Genomic DNA, 25,829 nt, shown 5'->3' with positions numbered 1-25,829 from the left:
ATCTGTTCTAATATATTTACTAATACATACTAACAACAGAAACGTTGATTACTTCTCTCAATTATTGTCTCACAAGGAGTCATACAACAACTAGAAAAGCACTCAGAGAGCACAGACCTCTGCAAAGCGAAAACATAACTGTGATACAGATCACTCCCAAAATGTAATTGTTTCTTCCGTGGGTCATTTCAGACTTTCCCTGAAACTTTCATCGAAATCCATCCTTAACTTTTTGAGTTCTTAATCTTGCGAACAGACAAACAGGCAGACAGACAGACAAACAAACAAAACCCTGATGAAAACATAACCTCCTTGGTGGAGGTAGCAACAATAACTACAGCAGCAAGCAACAACAACAACAACAACAACAACAACAACTTGCATTTATTTAGTGCGTTATCAAGTCACCCAAAGCACTTAGAGGTGGAGGAGGAACCTCACTAATCACCACCACCAATGTATAGCAGGTGATGCATGGCAACCACTATACACCAGAACGCTCACCACACAGTCGTTAGGGGGACATCCACACAACCTAATCACATGTGACCTGACCTGCACCTCAGTGTGATCCTGAGTGTTAAATGTGGTCAACCAGAAGATAACACTTTGGTGCTTGAAAGACGAATAGAGTGAGAACAACCTACAGTACATATTCGGCAGGATATGAAAAATGAATAGCCTATTTTTTTTTTTACTGCTAGATGCCCGCATGTGCATATGTGTGTCAGGTTTCAGGTTGTCTTGTGCTTGAGAGATGTTTCTTGCGTCACCAAATGACTTTGCCATCAGAACTCTTAGCACTGCTGACAGCAGGAATGTCCACCAGACCTGTTGTTTGGAAATTGAATGTAAAGGTCAAGTGCTCACTAAAATGGATTTTTTTTTAACCAAATGTTTGAAATAAGGCTTTTGCGTTTGTAGAAGCAATATTACACTCTTGAAAATGAATGTGTTGGAAGTACGGTTATACTGTAGTTATACTACTTAGCAGACGTCTTTGTCCAAAGTGACACAACAACAAATTGTTTGAACAAATTCAAAAGTTGGTCAGACTATAATAGTTGTATAAGTTGTTACCGAAAGTAACACAACTTGTGTCATTTCTAACACCGTAGTTTTAAGAGTGTAGAATCATGAAAATCATGTGCTGCATTCTGTTTCAGTACACAGTGCCCTCCAAAAGGATTGGAACACACACACACACACACACACACACACACACACACACACACAGAAATGCACATACAATGCCCTCCAAAAGTATTGGAACATATGCTTAAAGTTAAATATAAAATCATCTTTTGAAAAAATGAGGAAATATTCAACCTTTAAGGACATCAATTTTCTTTGTGAATAATGTAATAATGTGAATAATGTAAATGTTTTCCTTAAAATACAGGGGTCATATTGGAACGCCCATGTTAAATTCCCATCCTTTCTTGAAAATATTATGTAGGCATTCATTTTTGAGGCCATAATATGTGTGCTTTGTTTATTACTGTAGGATAGAGCAACAGTAAGGAGTTTGGGGAATTTACACCTGAGTAGTTTTTAAGATGTTTTTCTGTCGCCTGTCGGACATGACAATGACATATTCCATCAACTTGAATTTAAAGATGGCACCATATTCGTATTCAAAATCAAGTCAAATTGCTGCTTTAGAGATGCGATTTGGTTTTGATTTGCGAATCATTTGTTGATATCTTAGCTCAACAATACCTAAATGCACTCCATTCAGTTCTTCTGAAGCATATGTTGATTGGCTGGGGCTGTTTTGTGGCTCTGTTATGAGCCATTACAGTATGTTTGTTTTCAAATTACAGAACCGGGGCTGTTATGGAACCCAGGAGCTTTTCTGGTGTGCAAACACTAAGAGAGACAACTAAGTACCGTAAGGAGCAAGTCAATGAATTGAACAAAAAAAAGGTAGAACTACAGGCTGTAGATCTGTGAAAGTTTTCAGTGTATGCTTACTGATGTAATATATATATATATATATATATATATATATATATATATATATACATAGGCCTATATTATATATGATATACATATACTGTGTATATATATATACTGTATATATATATATATATATGCACACACACACACAGTGTATGTATGTAGATATATGAATGATATATATATATATATATATATATACTGTATGTGTATACTGTATATAGATATATAGATAGATCTATATCACTGATGCGTGCGGAGGCGCACCACACAGGGTCTGTATACATTGTACTGTACATGTGCGTGGTGAAAATCAGTCACTGCTGCATGCACAGGCGCATCTCTAGGGGTCTGTACAGTATGTGCGTGTGGCTGCGCATGGCACAGATCAGTTACTGTAGATAAACACGGCTCAGCTAGTGAACAGCTCTGTGGGGGACACGTTTGTTTGTTCTGGGAACAGAGAGGCAGAAGCAGAAGCTCAGTCAGTACACACATACACACACATACACACATGCACACACACACACACACACCACACACACACACACACACACACACACACACACACACACACACACACACACACACACACACACAAATCCCCCTGCTACACACACACGCGCGCTCACACACCCACGCACTCTCTCTCTCTCACATACACACACACACGTGCACACACACATGCAAATAAACACCCCCGCCACCCACACCCACACCCACACCCACACACACACACACACACAAAATGTGCACATACATGTACACCTAAACCCCCACACATTGTAATGCTGTTATTTGGACCTCAACACAAGGGAAGAGATGTACAGATCCAAATGGAGCAGCACTTTGATCGTTTCTTTTATTTGGCTTGCTTAGCCCACACAGTACATGTAAAACAAGTTTGTGCACATGTCCAAGATATTGCACTGTTTGTGTTGTACAAGTTGTGTTAACAAGATAACTGATATTTTAACAGCTTGAAGTTGAAGCAAGTGTCCATATACAGGTCAATAGAACATCATATCTCGACAATAGTCACATTCTTTTTATGATGTGTGGGGTGTTTGGAATATTACAAAGAGATATATTATTGGTGTTGTCATGAAACAGTCAATTTGTACAGCGTGGTGTATATTTTTGTGTTCATTCCAGCACACACACACACACACACACACACACACACACACACACACACACACACACACACACACTCAGTGACACACTCAACACCAGCTCAAAAATATGGCCATAACTGAACATATCCATCACCATCAACCAAAGCCAACAAAACTAAGCCATAGAATGGAATGCAAACAATTGCCACAATGCCCCTCTCACTGCCATGGAATCCTTTGTCTCTCTCTGTCTCTCTCTTTTTCTGTGTTTAATTCCTAAGCAGTACGCAACAAACTGTAGATCCAGAGAGACCTAACCTTGCTTAGTCTAGAAGGGTGTAACTATGAGTCTGAGTGAAGATAGTTCAGAAAGCTCTTCAATATTGTGGTGTTAAAAACTCTGTAAAAGCTACAAACCTCCCATGGTCACTGTAGGCTATTTTAGATACCACTATTTTAGAATGCTTTAGTTTCCAGCATTCTATTTTCCAAAGATCTTATGTTCCCCACAATTCTGCCCTTCAAAGCCAAAGAGCAGTAACTGCATTTTTCATCAATATAAAAAGCCAAATCCTCTGATCAATCAGTTACAATCTCATTGATCTACTGAAACAGTTACTGGAGATATAGGGGTTTAAATTTGACAGTATCTGCTGAATACAGTGTGAAAGACAAACAATAAAGCTGTTTTTCTCAGTTTGAGATTTCCGCAGACACTGCTCTTTGGCTTTGTAGTGCAGAATTATATGACACATAATTTGAATATGACAAAGGGTCCTATGTTCACAGGATCCTTTGTTCCCCAGTTCTAGTCTGCTGTGTGCACATGGTCCCATGTTCCAAAGGCCCAAGGTTCCCAAGGGTCTACATTTCCCAGCTCCATATTGTGCAAGGGAGCCTAAAAAAATATGTTTCTCTGCCATGTTTCTCTGCCATTCTGGGGCAGCCGTGGTGTACTGGTTAGCGCATCGGGCTTGTAACCGGAGCCGGTTCGATCCCCGACCAATCCACCACGGCTGAAGTGCCCTTGAGCAAGGCACCTAACCCCTCACTGCTCCCTGAGCGCCGTTGGTTGGGCAGGCAGCTCACTGCTCTGGGTTGTGTGATTCACCTCACTGTGTGTTCACTGTGTGCTGTGTGTTCACTAATTCGGTTAAATTGGGTTAAATGCAGAGAACTGAATTTCCCTCGCGGGATCAAAAAAGTATATATTCTATTCTATATTCTATTCATTTATTCACTTATGTAACATGGCATGTACTATTGCTGGTGCGTTCTATAGATGTTCTATAGATGTTCTATAGATGTTTTGAGTTCTGTGTTAGTAACAATCTCAATTACCCTATCAACAACAACCTAGCAACCCCCATTATGTCACTAGAACCACCATAGTAACCAATATTATTCCCTTATTTCCATCCATCTGGCATCCTCCATCCAACTTTCTTTCCATCCATTTACTTCAAACCATTTATTAAACTGTCAATCAACATACATTAAACTATTAAAGTAGATTTGTTTAAACAGTCTTCCAACTTCATGTATGTAATGTAAATGTATTCTGTCTATTTTTAAAGATTATTTTGAAAACACGTTTATGTTTTATTTTATGTTTTGAGCTTTATTTGTCAATGACCCATAAAACAGTGACGATTGGAATCCTAATGAAATGTAACGTAATGCAACCTTGTCACTTTTGACCACACAATAACATATAAAGTACAATCCTATTTTCTTATTGATTGACAAGGCAAATGGCCTCATTGTGGTATTATCCACCTACCTTTCCCCCTCTGAACAGCAGAGGGCGCCAGCCCAAGAAGTCATGAGAGCAGATGCCATAGTTTTTCAGTCACACAAGTACATGGCACTGGATGCCACTTTATCCCTAAATCACATAATACTTCACTCCACTAACTCTAGAGAACACTGCGGCTCTTGATCGAGCAGGAAAGTGCATACAGTATGTAGTCCAATAATATCTGCTGAAACCGTGTTACTTTCCTATTATGGGACAGTGCTGTTTTAACCCAAATGGCACAATTATTATGTAATCTACTTGCATATACTGTTGTAGAAACCAAAACACATTTTACTACATGGGACATTTTGGCAAACAGTTTTCCTTGACTCATTATGTGCTTGTATTGTGTTACTCATGTTGCTTTGGGAGAAGCATTTGCCATGGCTACAATACAAACGTATCATGCTTTCCCATTTGAACGTTTTCACATATTAATGCTTTCCCATATATTTCTGTAATATATCTAATATATCCTCAGCCTGGCTTTCTTTCACACTCGCACACTCGCAAGGAGTGAGTTTGTGTGTGTGTGTGTGTGTGTGTGTGTGTGTGTGTGTGTGTGTGCATGTGTGTGGATTATATGCTCTGTACACTTGACACTATTAGGCGCACTGCTCCAGCCTCCAATCAAATCTCATTGTGACAGGCATTAAGGACTAATCCACATTTCTCCAACCACGGCCTAAACACGACCACATCGTTCTCTCTTTTTCTTTCTTTCTCTCTCTCCCTCTCTCTTTCTTGCTCTCTATCTCCCTCATTCTTTCCCCCTTTCTACCACTTTGCTCTCATCCTCTGTATTGCTCCCTCTCCTTCCCTCTCTCTCCTTGCCATCTCTGTCTCTCTATCCCCCTCTCTCTCTCTCTCTCTCTCTCTCTCTCTCTGGTCTGAGGCCTATTGAGTAGTTCCACCCTCAGCCTTCGGCAGGATGTACAGGGAGGATGGAGCAGGATCATTCACTGCTGCAGGTACCAAACCGACACCCACACACACACACTCATATCGACACCAACACGCACACACACACGTACAAACATGCACACATTCACAAACACATACACACAGACGCTCACTCACTCACTCATTCACACAGATTCGTATTGACTTACGTTCCAAATACTAATCCGAATATCTGTCTCTGTCCCTCTGTATGTGTGTGTGTGTGTGTGCACTTGCACTTCTGTGTGTGTGTGTGTGTGTGTGTGTGTGTGTGTGTGTACAAGCATATTTGTATGTATTTTAGTGTAAACTGTATACCTGATTTGTCAATATGGTGCTGTGGTCGTGGAAATACACTGAGAGGTCAGACTTGTTTATTGTTTACATGGGAACTCACTGGAATGTTTTGCGAAAGTGAGCATAGAAACATGTGAGCTAACCATGTAATTCTGAAATGAAGAGACAAGATGGTATGGCTTGATGTTTTTATTACAGTACTAAATATGAGAACCATCATTAAAATAGGCGTCAAACTAACAGATAACTGACTAAAATAGGATTAAAGGTTTTTAAATACATTTAGCACAAGAAATCAAAATGCGTAAGACAGGCCTGACATATGCGATACAATTTCAGACATTCAGTGTACAAGATGAAATATTACTGTATCGCTCGCCTTTCTGCAGAGAGCATAAGTCTGGATCAGAAACTATTTGTCCATTCTTCTCATGACCAAGGTCATCTGTGAGTCACCAAATACGAGCAATAAATATGACAAAAAGAGAGGGTAAATATTAGTTTTGTCTTAACTGGATCTCTCCTGACTCAGGGAGGCCTATAGGGTTTCGCTATTGTTTAAGAATCTCTCTAAACTCTCATCCATGGAAGGTCATTGTGTGAGAGTATGAGAATATAAGGCAGCTGCTGATATACAAGTTTGGTATTTTCCAAATGACATTTATTTGCACCCTTTATCATTCAGCCAGTGGAAACATTGACATGTTGTAGCCACTGGGTGGCGCTCTCTTGCTGTAGATGAGTCTCAGAGCTAGAGGGGGCAGTTCTCAGGCTCTTGGCCCCGTAGCTCACTTTCAGGTTCAGTTACAGTTGAGCGCAGACTAAGTCACTACTGTAAGAGTGAGCAGAGATCTGACTGAACATGGCCATGTGTAACTCTTTGTGGTAATTAGGCTGTAGAGGTGATTAGAGTAAAATCATTTCTGGTTTCTACAGCATACAACGTGAGGTGAGAGGTTAGGAAGTCAGCTGTGACCAGGTGACTAAGCTGTAGCCATTCTGTACAGGTAAATATCAGACGATAACTGCTGGCTATAATGAGCTTATAGAGTAAAACCACATAAGTACTGTAAATAATATCCCTGTTTTGCAGTTCACATGCGTGGGCTACAGTAGGCTGTGGTACTGAGGTGAATATCATCAGTTGCAATGAGCACATACAGTACAGTTTCACAGAAAATGAGGAGTAGCAAGATGACTTTGTCCTCTGATAAGGAACGTTTGTCTCTTGCTCTCTCTCTCAGCTTTAGGGAGAGGATGTCGTCTCCCAGCAGAATGAGATCAGCAGATGTTGGACTATGGTGGCATCTGTGCTACTGCTGGTCCGCAGTTGGATCACCATCACTTACAGTACTCTAAATTGTTCTTAAAATGATGGTTGAAGTGTAATTGAACAAATGAATAACAATTTGGACCACAAGTGGCAAAAATACTGGGGCATTTGTCAGGCAACCCACCAGTGAAAACTGATGAGCAAAACACCAACAGTCCCTCAGATCTGCCGTCAGTGGGCCATCAGTGGGCCGTCAATGGGCCGGCAGTGGGCCAGCAGTGAGCCACCAGTGGCCCGCAAGTGGGCCGCCGGTGAGCCACCAGCCTCTCACTATCTGGGTTGTGCCACCTGGGCACCTCTCAAAAATCTAGGTCATAATCCTGACAACTTTATATCGTACTCTATCATGGCTCAGATCAAAGCTCATCTGTAACAAAACAGTAAAAACAGAAGGGGTATGCAGTGATTACGTCACTCTGACTTCATTGCTGTGTCTATAGCACTCAGCTGAGGTTGTATAGCTGGGCACATCCACTGTGATAATGCCTCTCACAGTTTCATGATGGAGATAGAGGATTGGCAGCCATGACACAGTCACTGGTACTAATGGCAGCCGAAACCCATTGGCAGCCTAAAACCTAAAACACTCCAGGCTCTGGGGAGAATAATGTTCTCAATCCTGACTTCTGTTTTGGTGTTCTAGTGGCCAAGAGGGGCACAATGTCCTAGGAGTCTTGTAGTAAGGAGAGGATATATGTGTTGTAACCGGTTGATTAGGGTGTACAAGAAATGCAGTCTCAACTAAATGTTGGAGATGGATAAGACTGCAATGTGTGTGTGTGTGTGTGTGTGTGTGTGTGTGTGTGTGTGTGTGTGTGTCTGTGGCTCTGAGTGGCTCTCCTGTGGGGGCAGGCAGAGCAGACAGAACCAGTCTTAAAATGAATCCTCAGCAAAGCGACGTTAATGATTCACGTAGTCTTATCAGATGCCATGATTGATTTACAAAGAGCATTGGTCAAAATGTTTATTGATGCAATTGTTTACTTATTTGGTGTACTGAGAGCTGCTGGAGTGTTTTTTTCCTGTGAAGACAGGATGATATGTCCAGGCACAACACTGGGATTCAGGGTAAAGGCACAGCAGCCTGGACCGGACTGCGTATAGGCTACTCACACTAAATACATCTCCAGGCATTTACAAATTTACATGTAAATAACATACATGGATATTACACATAGCACTAAGGGGATTTCAAATTGCCTGCAAACTGTCTGTGTGTGTGTGTGACTGTGTGTGTGTGTGTGTGTGTGTGTGTGTGTGTGTGTGTGTGTGTGTGTGTGTGTGTGTGTGTGTGTGTGTGTGTGTGTGCGTGCGTGCGTGTGTGTGTGTGACGTGTGTGTGTGTGTGTGTGTGTGTGTGTGTGTGTGCTTTGTGCGTGCCTGTGTGTAGTACTTGTGTGCTGCTCTCGACTCGACCATGTCATAGTATATTTGTGTATGTCTTTATGACCCCATGATTTTCAGGTTTTCAATGCAATATTTTATGGAGGCAGTGCAATATTAGCTACTAGCGGTTTATCATTAGCCCAAGTCCAAATACTCAGTAGGGTGAGGACTCTGGGAACGGCACAGATAGCCGTCTCAGTTAATGGTTATGCAAAGGTGTGCTCTCCTTGGCGGAGAGTCTGAGGACAGTAAAAATCTCTGCAGCCTTGTGCATGATACAGCCACTGCTTGAACCATCTAAAGACAAACAAACGGTGCTTCTCACTTACAAAGGCCACCACAAACACCTCAGCATCACACTGAGCTCTGTGTAGATGTAAAAGCATTCCGACCGTTAAGACTACATACTTTACAAGGCAATATTAGCTAATTTTAGCTTCCTGGTGTATTCCTATACATTCTGAAATCGATCTGGGATATGCTGTGTGTATTTTAATGCATGCATGTTGGCTTTTGGCCTGCTGCAACTCAGGAAAGGATTTTGGTTGGACACCAACTTTGAGCACCTGAACTGCTACGTTAGCATCTCATGACTCCATCGGGTCCTTCCAGCCAGTTGCGGTGCCTAATCTCTGAGAGACACAAACACAAGCATGCTTCTGTCCTGCATTGACTCGAGTGTCAGAGGACTGATAGAGGAGATGATAGCATAGCCCCAGGACAGGTTAGCATGTTTCTTCTGCTGCTTGTGCTGTACTGAGGGGCCGCAAGCGAGCTAGAGCTAGCGGCCCAGACAGTTGGTGTTTGTTTGCTGACACAGCTTTGTCAAGACATGTAAAACCTCGTTCTCCTATCACACATCAGCTGCTCACAGAGCTGATCAAAGGATTTCTTATAGCCTCAGTATTGCGAGCAATGATTAGTTTTTTTTTTATCCTTTCCCTGTGATCAGTAGTCTCTAAAAGTTGACATACAGGCTTACGACCAATAACACCCCAGAGATATGGAAAAACATGGACAAATTGGAGCAGTCAAAAAAGGGCAGTTAAGTATACACACTGACCAGATCTCTCTCTCTCTCTCTCTCTCTCTCTCTCTCTCTCTCTCTCTCTCTCTCTCTCTCTCTCTCTCACACACACACACACACACACAAACACACACACACACACACACACACACACACACACACACACACACACACACACACACACACATCCAGAGAGCATTGAGGGGAGGAGCATAGATAGGCAATAGCCCACTGCATTTGTGCTCTTCATTGATATTATCAATATCAACAACAACAAATTTGGATGCCAACAAACATCAGTCCATCAGTGGCAGGTTGATCCTTTGACGCAATTGCGCTGCTGTGCTGACCAAAGCCTCGTCCACACATGACCATGCATCCCTCTGCCCTTGCGAATGGCAAGGCTGAGCAGCCTACACAGCTTGTACACTTATCAGAGATTGTTGTTGACTAGGTCCCTGTGAAGTGGCCATACTCACGTATCTTTCCCATCACCAGTGTGCAGGCTCTTCCCAGGCCCTATCCATCCTGCTGCTGCTGCTGTTGCTGCTGGGTTGCCTCTCTCAGCCCTGTCCCCGAGATCACCCCCTCTGAGCATCACAAAATACAAACGCTCTCCTTCCCGATTCAAGAAAGCTAGCAGAATGCCGCGTTTTGCTGGTCGAATTCTGTGGTATTCCTAATGGAGACAAGGGCAACGGCAGCGGCACCGTGTAGGGAATATTCCTGCCACTTCCACTCACACACACACTCACACACTCACGCACTGACTTCTCTTCCACGGCGCTCCGGTGTCCTCCCGCTCCGAGCTGTGGTCCAGGCGTTCCAGAATGAGTCGCCGCGGCTCGGGAGAAGGTACAAATAGGCTGCAGTTACGACTGGAGTTTGGTCAGTGGTCGGAGATCCCTCTGCAGAAGACAGACAGGACTTTGTTCACAAACTGGAGTTTGAAGTTTCAAAGGGGAATAGAGAGTAGAGTTACATCAGGGCTGCGCGGTCCTTTGACTTTTAGCCCCGGCCGTTCAGCTGACTGATTACAGCATAAGCAACTGAGGGCCAGGCCAGCTCACCTGCTCAACACCTGACAGCGCGGGCGCTGGACAGCTCACCTGAGCTCGCAGGCGGCGGCTCACCTGAGTTTGCACAGCACACAGGGCAAAAACACAACCCTAAGTTTCTCTGTGTTAGAGTCTTTCTGGGAGCAACTGATGATAAAAGATCAGTTGACTGTCAAATTGACTTAAATGTCTCAAGATATGCAAACTATCAGGGTTAGAGTTATTGAAAGTAGCCAGCTATTGAAAGTAGCCAGAATGCCCTGGCACACAAACCCTAGAACAGCCTCGAAGTTGTCTGGTAAGTGTATGTATCAGGGTTAGAGTTAGGGTTGGGTTTGGGGTTGCAATCTCCCCACCACATACTGGGGTTCAAGTGCCTACAAATCATATATTGGGTTGCCACTGTGCCAGTGTGAGCTCTGTATTACAAACAGGCTTGTCATTTTTATAAAAGAACTAGGAAAGCACTCAGAGAGCGCAGACCTCCGCTAAGCGAAGACATAACCGCCTCTTGGATCCAGGCGGTGATACGGATCACTCCCAAAATGTAATAATTTCTTCCTTGGGTCAATTCAACGAAATCCATCCATGACTTTTTGAGTTATCTTGCAAACAATCGAACAAGCAAACAGACAGACTAACAAACAAACAAACAAACAGACAGACAGACAGACAGACAGACAGACAAACAAACCCCGATCAGGGCTGATCAGGAGAAGTCCATGCATGGATAGCAACCAAACACATTATACAGCATCAGCTATTCATTAAGAAGTGTCCTATCATATGATGTATGATAGACATTTACAGTTACTATTATTGCATTAATATTACGCATGGCTGAAGAGTAGACAGTAGGGAGAAGTACAATTCATCATTTGTAGATCACATCCGTAATCTAACAGCGCATCTCTCACTGATGAAAGAGCTCTTTCTTCAGACAAAATCAGGAGATAAGGCAATCACTTGAGATGGAGAGAAAGGGGAGGGGTGTTGAACGGATGAGGACAGGAAAAGACAAGTTTACTGAATTGAGTTAACTTAATTTATTGAGATGGGTTCATAGAATGGCTACACTTTAAACAATAAAGGTGCTGAAATAGTTCTTGTCATCACTATCACTGTTGACACCTTTGCATCAAGTGAAAGGTTCTGGTGTAGGCCACTCAATTTCATTGTATATATCTATCTATCTACAGTATCTATCTATCTATCCATCCATTCATCCATCCATCCATCCCTCTATCCATTCATCCATCTTTCCATCTCAAACGATCCTTCACAGTAAATGAGGTTTGCGAGCCGCTCTCACAGGCTCCTGTAAGCGAGTGAGCTTTGGGGATCCCATATTTGGGCCGGGGAAGGGGAGAGAGGAGGAAGAGATCCACAAAGGCTGCAGTTATCTGGGCTGCAGGTAGATTACATTTTATTACACGGCTGCGTATCGCTGATGGGAGAAGATGGGGGGAGGGCGATAAAAAGCTTTAATGGCAGCAGAGATAAGATTGGCAAAGCCTGAGTCATCCTTTCAGGAAATCTTTTACACAAACCCTTTACACACATACACACACACACACACACACACACACACACACACACACACACACACACACACACACACACACACACACACACACACACACACACACACACACACACACACACACACACACACAAACACACACACTTTTTCTCTCTCTCCCACAAACCCTTTACACACTCACACTCTCTCTTTCTCACACACACACACAAACACATGCACACTCACACACACACACGCACATACACACACACGCGCTAATAAGTGCTCAATCATTTTACTTTGGTCACAGACATTTACAGTATATGCTTCTTCCCAAAAGCACACTCAGAGCTTCAACAGTTAGTAAAGCCTCTTCATAGACAACCAACAATGTATCCCACATGTCAAGTAACTATCCCTCAGATGTGCAGGTGCATCCCGTGTCTCTCTTGATATACTGTAACTCTCCCAGAGCTATCTATTGCTATCTGGAGGATTTGCATCTTCAGAACTCCCTGTGACTTTCAGGTGATTTCCAGGCAAACTAACAAGCCAAGCAAGTCATCTTATCCATTTCGGCTTGAGCAGGCCACTGTCGTCAGTGTCCCTATTAACCCATGACCCATAAAACACGGTTGGGGCCGACGTTATACCCTCCTTTGTTAACACCTCCCATAAAAGTCCCAGGAATTTAAATTGTGGAATTTATATGGGATGTACATGTATTTTCGTTTTAAAATTTGCCTTTGTGCATTGATAAGACGCATATTCATTAATTTTCATGCATTCACTCTGGAAGTACTAGGCTTGCTCTCTCTCTCTCTCTCTCTCTCTCTGTGTGTGTGTGTGTGTGTGTGTGTGTGTGTGTTGTATGTACGACGTGTGTGTGTGTGTGAGAGAGAGAGTATGTGTGTGTCACACAAGCATGTTTGTGCAGGTGTGTGTCTATGAAGAGGGGTGTTTGTGTGTCCATGAAGTGTGTGTGTGTGTCTGTGTGTGTTTGTGTGCATATGTGGGTGCACGCATGTGTGCGTGGACGACGAGTTCACTAGCCTGGCTGCAGGGCCTGGAGGGCAGGATGAACCCTCGCTCAGGTTGTTGACCCCTCGCCGTGTAGCGTCACTTTCCCTCCTCTGTTTACCCTGTCAGGGCTGTGGCCTCGCTGCCACTTTGCGCAACCCTCCTCCCTGACCACCCCTTCGCTTCATACGTCCGCCGTGACTTCAGAGCAGCGGACATCAGAGTCAACATCAAAACAAAAATCCTGTGTGTCCGTGCACTTTTCTTTTAAGGCAAAAAGTGCTCTGTCAATGCTGGTTGATTTTTTTTTTATTATAATAGAGGTGTGTCTTGATGTGTTGTCCTTGTCTGTGAATGATCCTGTTGCGGTTGTATCAAATTTGTCTCCTTGATCGTGTTTTAGTTTGTTATATGTCTTTCTGGTGCACCACGCTGGATTGCATGCTTGGCAGATTACTAAATACAGGGGTAAATGAAGACCTCAGATGCAAAACTCTTTAAATCAAATTAGCATTTTTTTCATCAGGCTCCTATAGGCTTTTGCCTAAACAAACTGACATTTCAGACCAGGAAGAGATTTAGCGGGTTTTGAAGCGAAATAATTTGATTGGTTTATATAATTTTTGACAGAGGTGGCATTTAGATGCTTTTGCATCTGAACTCTTCAAATGTTCCTCAGGCTCCAAAGGCTCAATCTTGAAAGTCATGTTGTTTTTTAACATCTCTCAACACTTTTGTACGAGGGAATAGAGCACTTGCACAATACAACACAGCAAAGCTCTTTTCCACACTGGATGCTCCAGCAGTTGCTGATGTGATGTGATCAATCAAATGGTGGTGATTGATTGATAAACAGATCAGTTGATTGATCAGTTCTCAGAGATGACTGGAGCTTTGGGCGTTTGCATGTGGATCTCTGTGTAGACATGATGTGTATTTGGGGCAGCAGATCACATGTGCGCTATGGTTCTCAGAACAATGAGCTCTTTTACATAAAGCCACAATTTCCCCTCCCCTCACAGTTATTGCTGTTGTTTATTGTGTTCGAATTAGCCGATTTAGCAAACACATATTTTGCACACAGTATTGAGGCCAGCCAGTACAGTTTTACTGAATATCTATAAAACGCAACTCTCCATAGCATACGGAGGGATCTGAATGGGCAGTGCCAGTGTGTGTGTGTGTGTGTGTGGGGGTGGGTGGACGGACATGGACATGCAGCTCTCAGTACCCTATCAATGGGTTGAAGTCACTATGAAAAAAAGGAGAGTAAAAGGTCCGCACACTTGCTCTCACTTAGTTTACTTTATTAAAGACAAGTTATGTTTCGAGCCGCATGGCTCTTCTTCAGACTCAAAGTCACTATGATCATCACTATGACACTTACAGTATGTACTAGCATAGCACACACACACACACACACACACACAGACTCTCTCTCTCTCTCTCTCTCTCTCTCTCCACACATACTGTATATATATGTCATATATATCATCGGTGGGGGGGGGGAGAAAGTGAATTGTGAGGAGAAGTGTAAATAAGGAAAGAGAGATGAAAAACAAGCAGAAAGACTGATGAACAGAACAGAGGATTGAGAAAAAGACATGGAGACACAGAGAGATTAGGAACGAGTGAAATCGGAGTTGTGCTATCTCTCTGAGAGCCTAGTGGCAGAATCTGAGGAGCCCTACTGGTTGATTTTTAACTCATCACAGCTCTCTCACTTACACACACACGCACACACACACACACACACCATCCCCTCAACCACAGCTCCTAGCTGTCCATCTCTCTCACGAGCACACAGGCACACACACGCACACACACACACACCCCTCCTGTCCCCTGCCCCGCCTTCAGGAGTGTCTACCTTGCGGCGGGGAGGCGGGTCCAGGGCCCAGGGGTGGGGGGGCCCAGGGGCCGAGCCGTGAGACTACTCTGGGCCGCGTCGCCGTGCTGCCTGAGAATGCGCTCGTCCCACGCACTAGCAGACATGGAGATGGCAGACTACAGCGAGGCCCTGGACCCGGCGTACACCACGCTGGAGTTCGAGAACATGCAGGTGCTCAGCATGGGCACAGGTGAGTCCCGCACGCCACGGCACGCCTATGGACCGGACCTGGCCGGCGTGGGCCGTGAACTTTGAGACCGACAGCGCCGGCTGTTTTAATGACCGAACTCATGATAGGGACGAGTCACAGGGTCCCTGTCATTAAACTATCAGAGTCAGTCAGTGACTTAGTTAGTCAGTCAGTCAGTCAGTTAGTCAGTCAGTCAGTCACTTAGTTAGTTAGTTAGTTAGATAGTGAACAATTCAGACTCGCAAGTGAGTTGCTGAGATTTGTTGAGCAGGGATGGGGATGCATCTCATTTGTGTGACTTATAATGCCATCATCCATATTGACAGGATCTCTATAGCCTATAAGGGGAGATAGATGATGCTTGTAGAGACGTGGTGTTTGTGGATGTGAGTGACATGTTCCAGCACGCTGCTGGTTGGGTCTCAGGTGTTCTTTCGTTTGAGGTGAGTGTACATGAAGAAAGCCCACTTGCATTTCACTTGTGACCGTTCCCACCGGGGCTGTCAGGGTAATGATAAAGATGCCTGGCTTGGGTTTCCCTGACGTGTTTGACGGGATGACATTGAGCTTGGGTAGGGGGTCATGGAAATGGTTTGGTTCTTACTCTCCCATGTCTCTGTATGAGTGTGTGTGTGTGTGTGTGTGTGTGTGTGTGTGTTTGGGGATGGTCTGTGTGTGACCGGATCCTCTCCTCATCTCAGTGGAGCTTGTGGTTGTTGGGTCCCTCTGCGGTGCTGCATCCTCTCCCCCCCATGATGGGGCCTTGGAGGTGGCTGACTGGTGGAGCAGGATGGCGGGGGGCTACAGTGGTGGACTTGGATGGGGGGGTAGAGTGGTGTACCTGGGTGGGGGGGGGGGGGGGGTAGAGTGGTGTACCAGGGTGGGGGGGTAGACTGGTGTACCAGGGTGGGGGGGTAGAGTGGTGTACCAGGGTGGGAGGTAGACTGGTGTACCAGGGTGGGGGGGTAGAGTGGTGGACCAGGGTGGGAGGTAGACTGGTGTACCAGGGTGGGGGGGTACAGTGGTGGACCTGGGCAGAGGAGGCGCAGGCCAGGGAGAGCTCAGACTTGTCCTAGCTCCACCATACAGACAAGACTCATTACACATTACGCAGGCCTGCTTGCTGTTGGTTTGGTTGGTCTGTCACACATGGGTCTTCCAGTGAGATCCCAGTCTTGGTTGAAATGTGAGATCCTTTCATGTCTTGTTTCAAGACAATACTTTTTTCCCCCTTTTTCTACGGGAGCTCAATCAGTGAAATGACATGACAGGACATTTGTTCATGCTTGTGTCAGTGTCATCCTGTTCATGGTCATCTCAGTTGCTTTTGTTTTTAATGTGATCACTGAATAGAGAAATCAGCAAAACAGTGTTAACGACTCGCAATTCACACATCCCTGTTCAAGAGTTTCATTTGATTTACACTAATTAATTATGTTGATGATTTCATGCAGAAATCACGAATTTCATTAGTCTTTTAGGTGTTGCACTGCATAGAACATAACATTTTCTTATCGGTTATTACTGGCAGTGATTGTTGACTCAAAGATTCTCAGAGGTGGATTCAGACTTTTTTTAGTCTTCAGAATTTTAGTCCATGTCTAATTCTTAAAAGTGCAGATGTGGATTTGATATCATTGATATTAGCTCTGGTTTATAATTAAGAGGGTTCTTATCACTTAATGTGTGAAACCTCTTTCCTTTCTTTTACTAACGGGTCTCCTGTGTAATGGAGGCTGTGATTTGCTCACTAATGTTTGCTCTGAATTGCCCCTGGATTACCGAGCAATCACTGTCTTTGAGGCCAAACGTTAACACTGAGGGCTTGTAAAACCTATTGATCTAGCAGTTGAATCCTGTTACCTCTGAAAACTAACATTTCAAAAGATTGATTAATCTGACCTTTCCTCCACTGCCACTCCTTTGCAAATGACATCACATCTATATAGCTGTCTCTCAAATGTCACAACTCCCTTCTTTACTCTACAAATAGACTGGGTTTGGATTTTTAGTCATAGGAGGTGAACATAATGTCTTTGATTGAAAGAGCACCACATATATTTACATTTGGCAGACTTTTATCAATGGCAATTGATATGACAGGCAGAAAGCAGTTGGGTTTACTAAGCCACAGCGATATGTTCAAGACATATCCAGTTAATTTACAGCTCAGTTCCTGAGAACCTCTACAGCTCAGAATAGCACGACCATAAAAGTCCTGATTAATTCAAACTAGAGGAATGTATGGAAACATCTGTGGTTTGTTCAGTAGCACTGACAGCAGAGTTAGTGTAGAGTTACTGTACTAAGACATACAGTAGAACTCTTCCACAATATGTTTGATGGGGTATCATTCTTTTTTTTGCTATGGGGGGAATCTCAGAATCTTTGACACTGCACACCATCTTTTCATTGATACTGTTGATTAATACCAGCACATTGTGTAGATGACACTAGATTGAATTGAAAGACATCGAACTGAACTGAACTGAACGATACATGTGGTGCCATTTCATGAACCTTGTGTGAACTGGAACACCAGAGTTTCCCTGGTGCCATCGTTCCCGTGCTCTCACACCCCAGACGATGACTGACTGACTGGCATTTTCCATTCCAGACTCCTCCCCTGCCGAGAGTGCCAACATGACCGCCGCCGGCCACCTGGGCGCCGGCTCGCTGTGTGCCATCTGTGGCGACCGAGCGACGGGCAAACACTACGGAGCGTCCAGCTGCGACGGCTGCAAGGGCTTCTTCCGACGCAGCGTACGCAAGAACCACATGTACTCCTGCAGGTGAGGCCTGTCTCCTAGAACCCCATAGACATACATGCGTCTCCTAGAACCCCATAGACATACAGTACATGTGTCTCCTAGAATCCCATAGACATACAGGTGTCTCCTAGAACCCCATAGACATACATGCGTCTCCTAGAACCCCATAGACATACAGTACATGTGTCTCCTAGAATCCCATAGACATACAGGTGTCTCCTAGAACCCCATAGACATACATGTGTCTCCTAGAACCCCATAGGCATACATGTGTCTCCTAGAACCCCATAGACATACATGTCTCCTGAAGCCCATAGGCATACATGTGTCTCCTGAAGCCCATAGGCATACATGCGTCTCCTGAAGCCCATAGACATACATGTGTCTCCTGAAGCCCATAGGCATACATCCGTCTCCTGAAGCCCATAGACATACATGCGTCTCCTGAAGCCCATAGGCATACATGCGTCTCCTGAGCCCCATAGACCTACAGTACATGTGTCTCTTGAAGCCCATAGTGTCTCCTGACCCCATAGACATACATGTGTTACTGATGAGGCCACACAGGCCTCTGCAAACCTCTAAACTCAGCGCTAACCTCACACATTCGATGTGTGGGGAGGGATAGGTACAGCCTGCCTATCCAACTTACAGTTGAAGTAACAGATCATGGAATCACAGCGCTGGACATTACCTATGACTGCACAGTCCCCTACATACATGCCTGTCTCTTTGGAAGAGCCTTTCCATTAGACTAAGTGAGATGAAATACATTCATATTTATGAGCTTGGGGGCTCACAATCAGAGGTGTAAAAGTCCAGCTTCAGAGAGTAAAAGTCTCACCACATATTCGCTCCAGCCGGACAATTCTAACTGCAGAATTCGTAGGCAGAACCAATATATGGAGGGACTTTTTACTTTCTAAGGCTGGACTTCTTCTACAACACACACAAGCTCACTTACAGTTCACAGTGCACGTCTTGGGAGAGTAACGCTTGTCTGTGTGCCTGCTGGGCCTCCAGGTTCAGCCGCCAGTGCATCGTGGACAAGGACAAGAGGAACCAGTGCCGGTACTGCCGCCTCAAGAAATGCTTCAGGGCCGGCATGAAGAAGGAAGGTACGTACTCATCACTGATGCTGGGGAACATGCTGAATCTGCACTGATAACACACACACACACACACACACACTTCAGAGAGGGACAGAAGCAGGTCATGCTAGAGTGGTGTAACAGACAAATGAGGAGCTGTACCTGCGGTATGTAATACACACACATGCCCATACACACAGATACACAGACACACACACAGACACACACACGTGTGTGTCCACACAGACAAGGTCCCAGGTTGGCTCCCCGGTGCCGCATGTCAAGTGTGTTGCAAGAGAATGTTAATGTTCACCGAAGCCTCGCTGGAGTCTCGCCGTGGATCTGCTGAGCAAACAGATCACAGCACAGGCATCATAAGCAGCGCTGATAAACTGCTCAACCTTGAGTTCCAGCTCACAGCGCTCCTCTCCTCCACTGCAGCTCACACTCTGACGCAAAGCACACCCAGAACATCATACAAACAATTACTAGTCATTACAGACCATTACAGCTGCAGTATTGATTCATTTGCACACTCATATTCATATGTTGAGGGGAATACCTTTTCTCCTCAGTGTTCACTTTTGGTTGTCATGCCTTTATTTATTTATGTGGGTGCCATAACTGTTCAGTTCATAATCTGATGAGATCTGGCTTCTTCAGTGGTCAAGCTTTTGTCCCCTAACTCCTATTTGGTGTGCTTGCAGCTGTACAGAACGAAAGAGACAGAATCAGCACGAGAAGGTCCAGTTATGAGGACAACAGTCTACCGTCCATCAATGCGCTCATCCAGGCAGATGTCCTGTCCAGACAGGTACTGCCCTCTCCAGTCAAACAACTAACCCTGCCACTGTAGAGATCTTAAACTATCAGTGATACCTCCAAAGGCAGCCTGCCCTTAAAAGGATACCCCCACACTAGTGGTTGTTAAATACTACCTAACAGCATTAACTAAATACTCAAAGAACCTACAGTACCTGCAAAATGTCTGTTGAGTAACACAAGTCATTGGTCATTAATCATTAATAATCATTAGTGATGAGCGTGCTTTAACTGAAACTATCCTTATTTGTGCCCCCCCCCCCCCCCCCTCCCCCCCCTCAGCATTGCGCTAACAAGAATTTGCCTGAGAGTTTGTTTGATTTTTAATTCCATGATATGGCTATGTTGTGTTGAAGGTGTTGAAATCTTTGCAGATCTCGTCACCGGGGCCCATTCTAAATGGCGACATCAGGACAAAGAAAATAGCAGTAATCACAGATGTGTGTGAGTCTATGAAGCAGCAGCTACTGGTACTGGTGGAGTGGGCCAAATACATCCCCTCCTTCTGCGACCTGCCACTGGATGACCAGGTGGGTTCACACAAACACACACACACACACACACACACACACAGAGAGAGAGAGAGAGACACACCGTTCCACTAAATTAAACCCATCCACATACAGCTGAGGTACAAGAGTAAAATGGAACAGACACACTTCTGAAAATTCTGTATGCTGACAGCGTACAACACTATCGGTTCTGGTCAGACATTTCCAGGCTAGAAACAGGCCTACTTTTTCCATGAGTCGATGATCATGTTTCCATGTGTGTGTTCAGTATGAATATGGCTTTATGCCCATGGTGAGGCATAAGCCTGTTTTCTGAAATCCGTCCTGCCAGTGTGTGAATGTGTCCACATGGGCCCGTGTGTTTGTTTGGGCTGGTGATGACTAAGTAAGAGAGGTTAATGTGTTGATGCTCGTGGCTCGGAAGTGATGAGCTGAGCAGAGAGTTTTTCAGTCAGTGAGAAACACACACACACACACACACAATCATTAACATTGCCATCTCCTCTGTCTGGTCACTCATTTGTGGACGTTGGGTGAATGGGTCTTCACTCTTCACACACACACACACACTCTTGCAGACATTTAGCAGTAGGCCTTTTATATTCTCACAGCAAGCTCACGTTTCTTTTGCAGATTGTCTAGCATACAGTATCACACACTCACATAGGCCTACAGAGCAGGGTTGACACTTTGGGAATTCACAAAATGCAATGATATTGTCAGGAGACCCCTAAAGCCTAAACACAAGTCTGTTTGTAGGGTGGGGGTGGGAGTGCTGGTGGTTTATGCTCAACTTCCCAGACCATCTTAGTTTTAGATTGATATACTCATTTATACATACTGATTCAAGTGGTCTTATGTAACACTAACAAAGGTGTTCACAAGCCATGAAAACAAGTCAGCTGCCAGCTAATGTTAGTGCTAGAATGCCTATCTGTGAAATTGCAAGAAAACAGATGATTGCTGGTGAAAGTCAATGCACACATCTGCAGTCATTTGTAATTTCACACACGAGCTGTATCTACAAAATGATTCAATGTGACTGTTTGTGGTTAACGGTGTGTGTGTGTGTGTTTGTGTGTGTGTTTCAGGTAGCCCTTTTGCGAGCTCACGCCGGAGAACATCTCCTCTTAGGTGTCGCTAAGCGCTCAATACTGTACAAAGACCTGCTCCTATTAGGTAAGGCATGATACGTCTGTTCTCTTGAGAGTACAATGTCCCCTGTCTGTTCTCGTGGAGTGTATGGGTGTCCTTGGATATCTTGATGAATTGATAACACATCGGAACCATTTGTTAGCATTTCTCACCATCCTATCATCATATCTATCTGTGCTAATTGGACAGCCTGCTACTTGTTTGACTACATCTATGGTCTCTCTCTGATTCTAACAGGAAATGATCACATAATCCCACGGAATTGTCCGGAGTTGGAAGTGAGTCGTGTGGCTGTGAGAATTCTGGATGAACTGGTCTTGCCTTTCCAAGAACTCCAGATAGATGATAACGAATATGCTTGCCTAAAAGCTATTGTATTCTTCGACCCAGGTATGGACTCGCTGCCAATGTCATAGCTCAGTTTCCAGTTGATTTCATTTGGCAAATTTCTCAGTCAGCAAAAGTACAGTAATTTCCGGTGTATTAGCCGCATTGTGTATAAGCCGCAGGACAGTGTTTTAAACATGTTAAAAGAAACAAAACCATATTAACACTATATTACCTGCCCACCTGTTTTAACCAGATAGCCGAAGAAAATTTGCAAAATCAATGTATAAACGGAGAAATGACGGTATTCATCATGTACTTACGATGCTGTCCTCTCCCTCCCACCCTGCAGATGCAAAGGGCCTGAGTGACCCGGGCAAGATCAAGCGCATGCGCTACCAGGTACAGGTGAGCCTGGAGGACTACATCAACGACCGGCAATACGACTCCAGAGGGCGCTTCGGCGAGCTGCTGCTGCTGCTGCCCACTCTGCAGAGCATCACCTGGCAGATGATCGAGCAGATCCAGTTCGTCAAGCTCTTCGGCATGGCCAAGATCGACAACCTGCTGCAGGAGATGCTGCTGGGAGGTGAGAACATGACATTTCCTTGAATCTTAATTATCGTTATGATTTCTGATCTATGTACCGTAGGATTTAATTTGGATTGAAGTAGTGAGTAAACACGAGTCATCATCAGTTCTGCACAGGAAGACTCTGTTAAATTGTTTGTGCAAGATTCTGTGTAGAAATCTTTCCATACAAATGTATAATTTTGCAAATGCAAATGCATGCAGTAGATTTCTGTAGTAATAACAGCATCCATGTTTTTTCCTGCAGGCTCTGCGAACGAGGCTCCCCACGCCCCCCACTCTCTGCACCCTCATCTGGTGCAGGAGCACCTCAGCAACAACGTCATTGTCACCACTAACATGGCCACTCCAATCCACAACGGCCAGATCTGTGAGTGTTCTTGCCGTTTCTTGACTCACTCACATCAATAGGTAAAGAGAGAGTTAAAGGAAACATCAGTGAAACAGCAGGCTTTATCAAAACATCTTGATAGATCTATCAACCTATGAATCTCAGGCATTTTGGAGTATCAGTATCAGTAATGCAACATTTCAATGTTGTGCCAACGTTTCTGGGATACCTTCAATATATTTAGAGGAAGTGCCACTTAAAATGAAAATAAAACTCGACAAATGTGATAGAAAAGAAACATTATTACAACATATTGTCACACTTAGAAACTTACAGTAACATTACGTGGAGCCTCAGTGAAGGCCAGTGAAACCCTTGTGTGACATTAGAGATTCTGGAGCTAGAGTAATTAGGAGGGAGAAAAGCTTGCGGTGCAAACGTGCTCTGGCAGGGGAGCTGACTAAGCCTCTCTCCGACCGGTGAGTGTGGGCTGGCGGTCAGGTAGCAGAAGGGACAAATAAACAGCCCGCATGCGGGAATAATCCGGGAATGGACTTCCCAATGCATAATCAGGCTTACGTGGTCAAAGAAAGCTACTGTTATTCTTTCTTAACCTTTCTAATGCCTTCAGAAATTTCATAAGAGCTCTTTATTTCACGCTCACCAAAAGGTTCTTTCTTCCCTGTAGTTGTTGTCCCACGTGCAAAAAACTGAATGTTTTTCGTTTGTTCAGGTAATAATGTGCGTGTGTGTGTGTGTGTGTGTGTGTGTGTGTGTGTGTGTGTGTGTGTGTGAGGCCTTCCTCTGCCGTGGTCACAACTGATGTCTCTTTTTTTTGGTTCTCTCAAACAGCCACTCCGGAAACTCCAATACCCTCGCCCCCAGCAACATCTGGCTCCGAACACTACAAATTGGCTCAGGGTGTCATAGCAACGGTGCCCAAGCCACCCAGCTCAATCCCTCAGCCCACCATCACTAAGCAAGAAGCTATTTAGCTTGCACCTTAACACAGACAGAACACATATGGTTGTCCACCTCAGAAATTTGTAACATATTTGTTTTCTTTACTCCTGTTGTCGGGGATAGCTCTAACATGATAATGTTGTGAAATATTCAAGAACATATCTTTTGTGTGTGAATTTTATGGACTTTGAGGGGGAAACAAAACTCCCAAACAATCGCACACATAAGAACACACACACACACACACACACACACACACACACACACACACACACACACACACACACACACACACACACACACACACACACACACACACACACACACACATTAACTGTAAGATGCCTTAGGAAAAAATGGATTATGTGTAATTATACTAAGTACATGAATGTTACAGTCATCAGGCCATTAGAGAAGCTGGGTACTGTATAGTATTTAAGTGAGTCAAACCTAGAATCTATCTAATTCAGGCCAGTAACATGGAATATACAACAGTTTCTTGTGAGAATTCATCTTGCCTGAAGCTTTGTGACAGCTTGTGTTGCCTTTCCGATTTAACTGCAGTTTTCATGCATGTCTGTTTGTTTGTTTTTTCGGATGTCAATATAAACACACAATGCATTTTGTATAACAGTCTTCTCCAAGCATTATATTAGGCAAATGTAAATATCATGTATATTAAGTGGATTGGTTCACAGACATTAGAGCACTTTGTGATGAGCAGAGGCTCCCTGTGAGATCATCTGACAACTGAAGAAGTCCCTTCATTTTCACTTTTCAGAAATGTCAGATAAAAGTTGTTTGTTCTGTAGATGTGTAGACATATTCTGTTGGCTGTCAGATACTGTACTGACGGGTGCAATGTTAATTACTTTTGCAAACTGTAAAACCTCTGGAAAAGTGCCTCTGGAAACCACACTGCCCTCCCATACACGGGCTACCCCTGACCTTGAAATGTGAAATGAAAATTAAAATGTCAAGGTTTTATTTTTACACAAATGTTGCTGTTTTCTCTCTCTCTCTCTCTCTCTCTCTCTCTCTCTCTCTCTCTCTTTCTCACACACACACACGCAAACTTTTTCTGTCTCACTCAATGATTGATAGTTTATGAGTTCATTAATAATCATAATCAAAATAATCAGCTACAAGCTAATTGACCCTCTCAAACGTTAATGATTAATACAGGTGTTACACGTGAGCCGTATAGTTCTTGAATAGCCTACATCCAGGCCCTTTATTCCAAGTGGGATATTGATTTCATCTCTACCCTGGAGCTGTGGGTCTAGTGACGGCCGTGCTCCCAGGAGCACCGCCTGTTATCTCTGAGAGCACTTTGTGCAATCCCTATTTGTCCAGTAAATATTGGATGTCCAGGCACTGGACTGGAGGCATTCGTAAATGGTTGAACTGAATGAGCAAAAAACAGAGATGACATCGGTCATGGCTTCAGAGGCCAGCCACACTGGGATGACAGCACTGTCACGTGAGAGATGAAAAGAGGGTCAGTGGACATATCTGATACCGAGATGAATCATTCAGAACTGATGTAATGACCTGAATCTTTCAGAACATGATCAAACGACCGATTTACTTATTCATGTCATTCTACAGGTTGGGTTTATGTCTTTGCCCCAGGCCTAGGCAGGGTCATCTCTAAAAAAACAGGCTAATCTTCCCTCTGGTTGTAAAAATGCGAGAGACTCAAAAACATGATAATAAA

The 25,829-nt window shown here is 44.1% G+C and overlaps 1 protein-coding gene across 3 annotated transcripts; it reads left to right on the top strand.

Annotated features, from left to right (window-relative positions):
- Window positions 1–15,387: 15,387 nt before the first annotated feature.
- hnf4a (hepatocyte nuclear factor 4, alpha) lies at window positions 15,388–25,108 on the top strand. Of its 3 annotated transcripts, none has more exons than XM_062540923.1 (10): window positions 15,388–15,546; window positions 18,164–18,338; window positions 19,341–19,435; window positions 20,116–20,222; window positions 20,587–20,760; window positions 21,834–21,921; window positions 22,135–22,287; window positions 22,577–22,813; window positions 23,063–23,185; window positions 23,999–25,108. In XM_062540923.1, the coding sequence occupies exons 1-10, from the start codon at window positions 15,432–15,434 to the stop codon at window positions 24,139–24,141; spliced, it is 1,410 nt and encodes a 469-aa protein (XP_062396907.1). In that variant the 5' UTR covers window positions 15,388–15,431; the 3' UTR covers window positions 24,142–25,108. The 3 variants fall into 3 exon arrangements, with proteins under 3 accessions (XP_062396907.1, XP_062396908.1, XP_062396909.1); XM_062540924.1 differs by having other exon boundaries at window positions 15,390–15,546; window positions 20,605–20,760; XM_062540925.1 differs by lacking the exon at window positions 15,388–15,546 and adding an exon at window positions 15,661–15,989.
- The last annotated feature ends 721 nt before the right edge of the window (window positions 25,109–25,829 follow it).

The sequence above is a fragment of the Sardina pilchardus genome, chromosome 7 (assembly GCF_963854185.1).
Source record: "Sardina pilchardus chromosome 7, fSarPil1.1, whole genome shotgun sequence".
NCBI classification, from domain to species: Eukaryota; Metazoa; Chordata; class Actinopteri; order Clupeiformes; family Clupeidae; genus Sardina; species Sardina pilchardus.
This window is presented reverse-complemented; position numbering and strand designations above follow the sequence as displayed.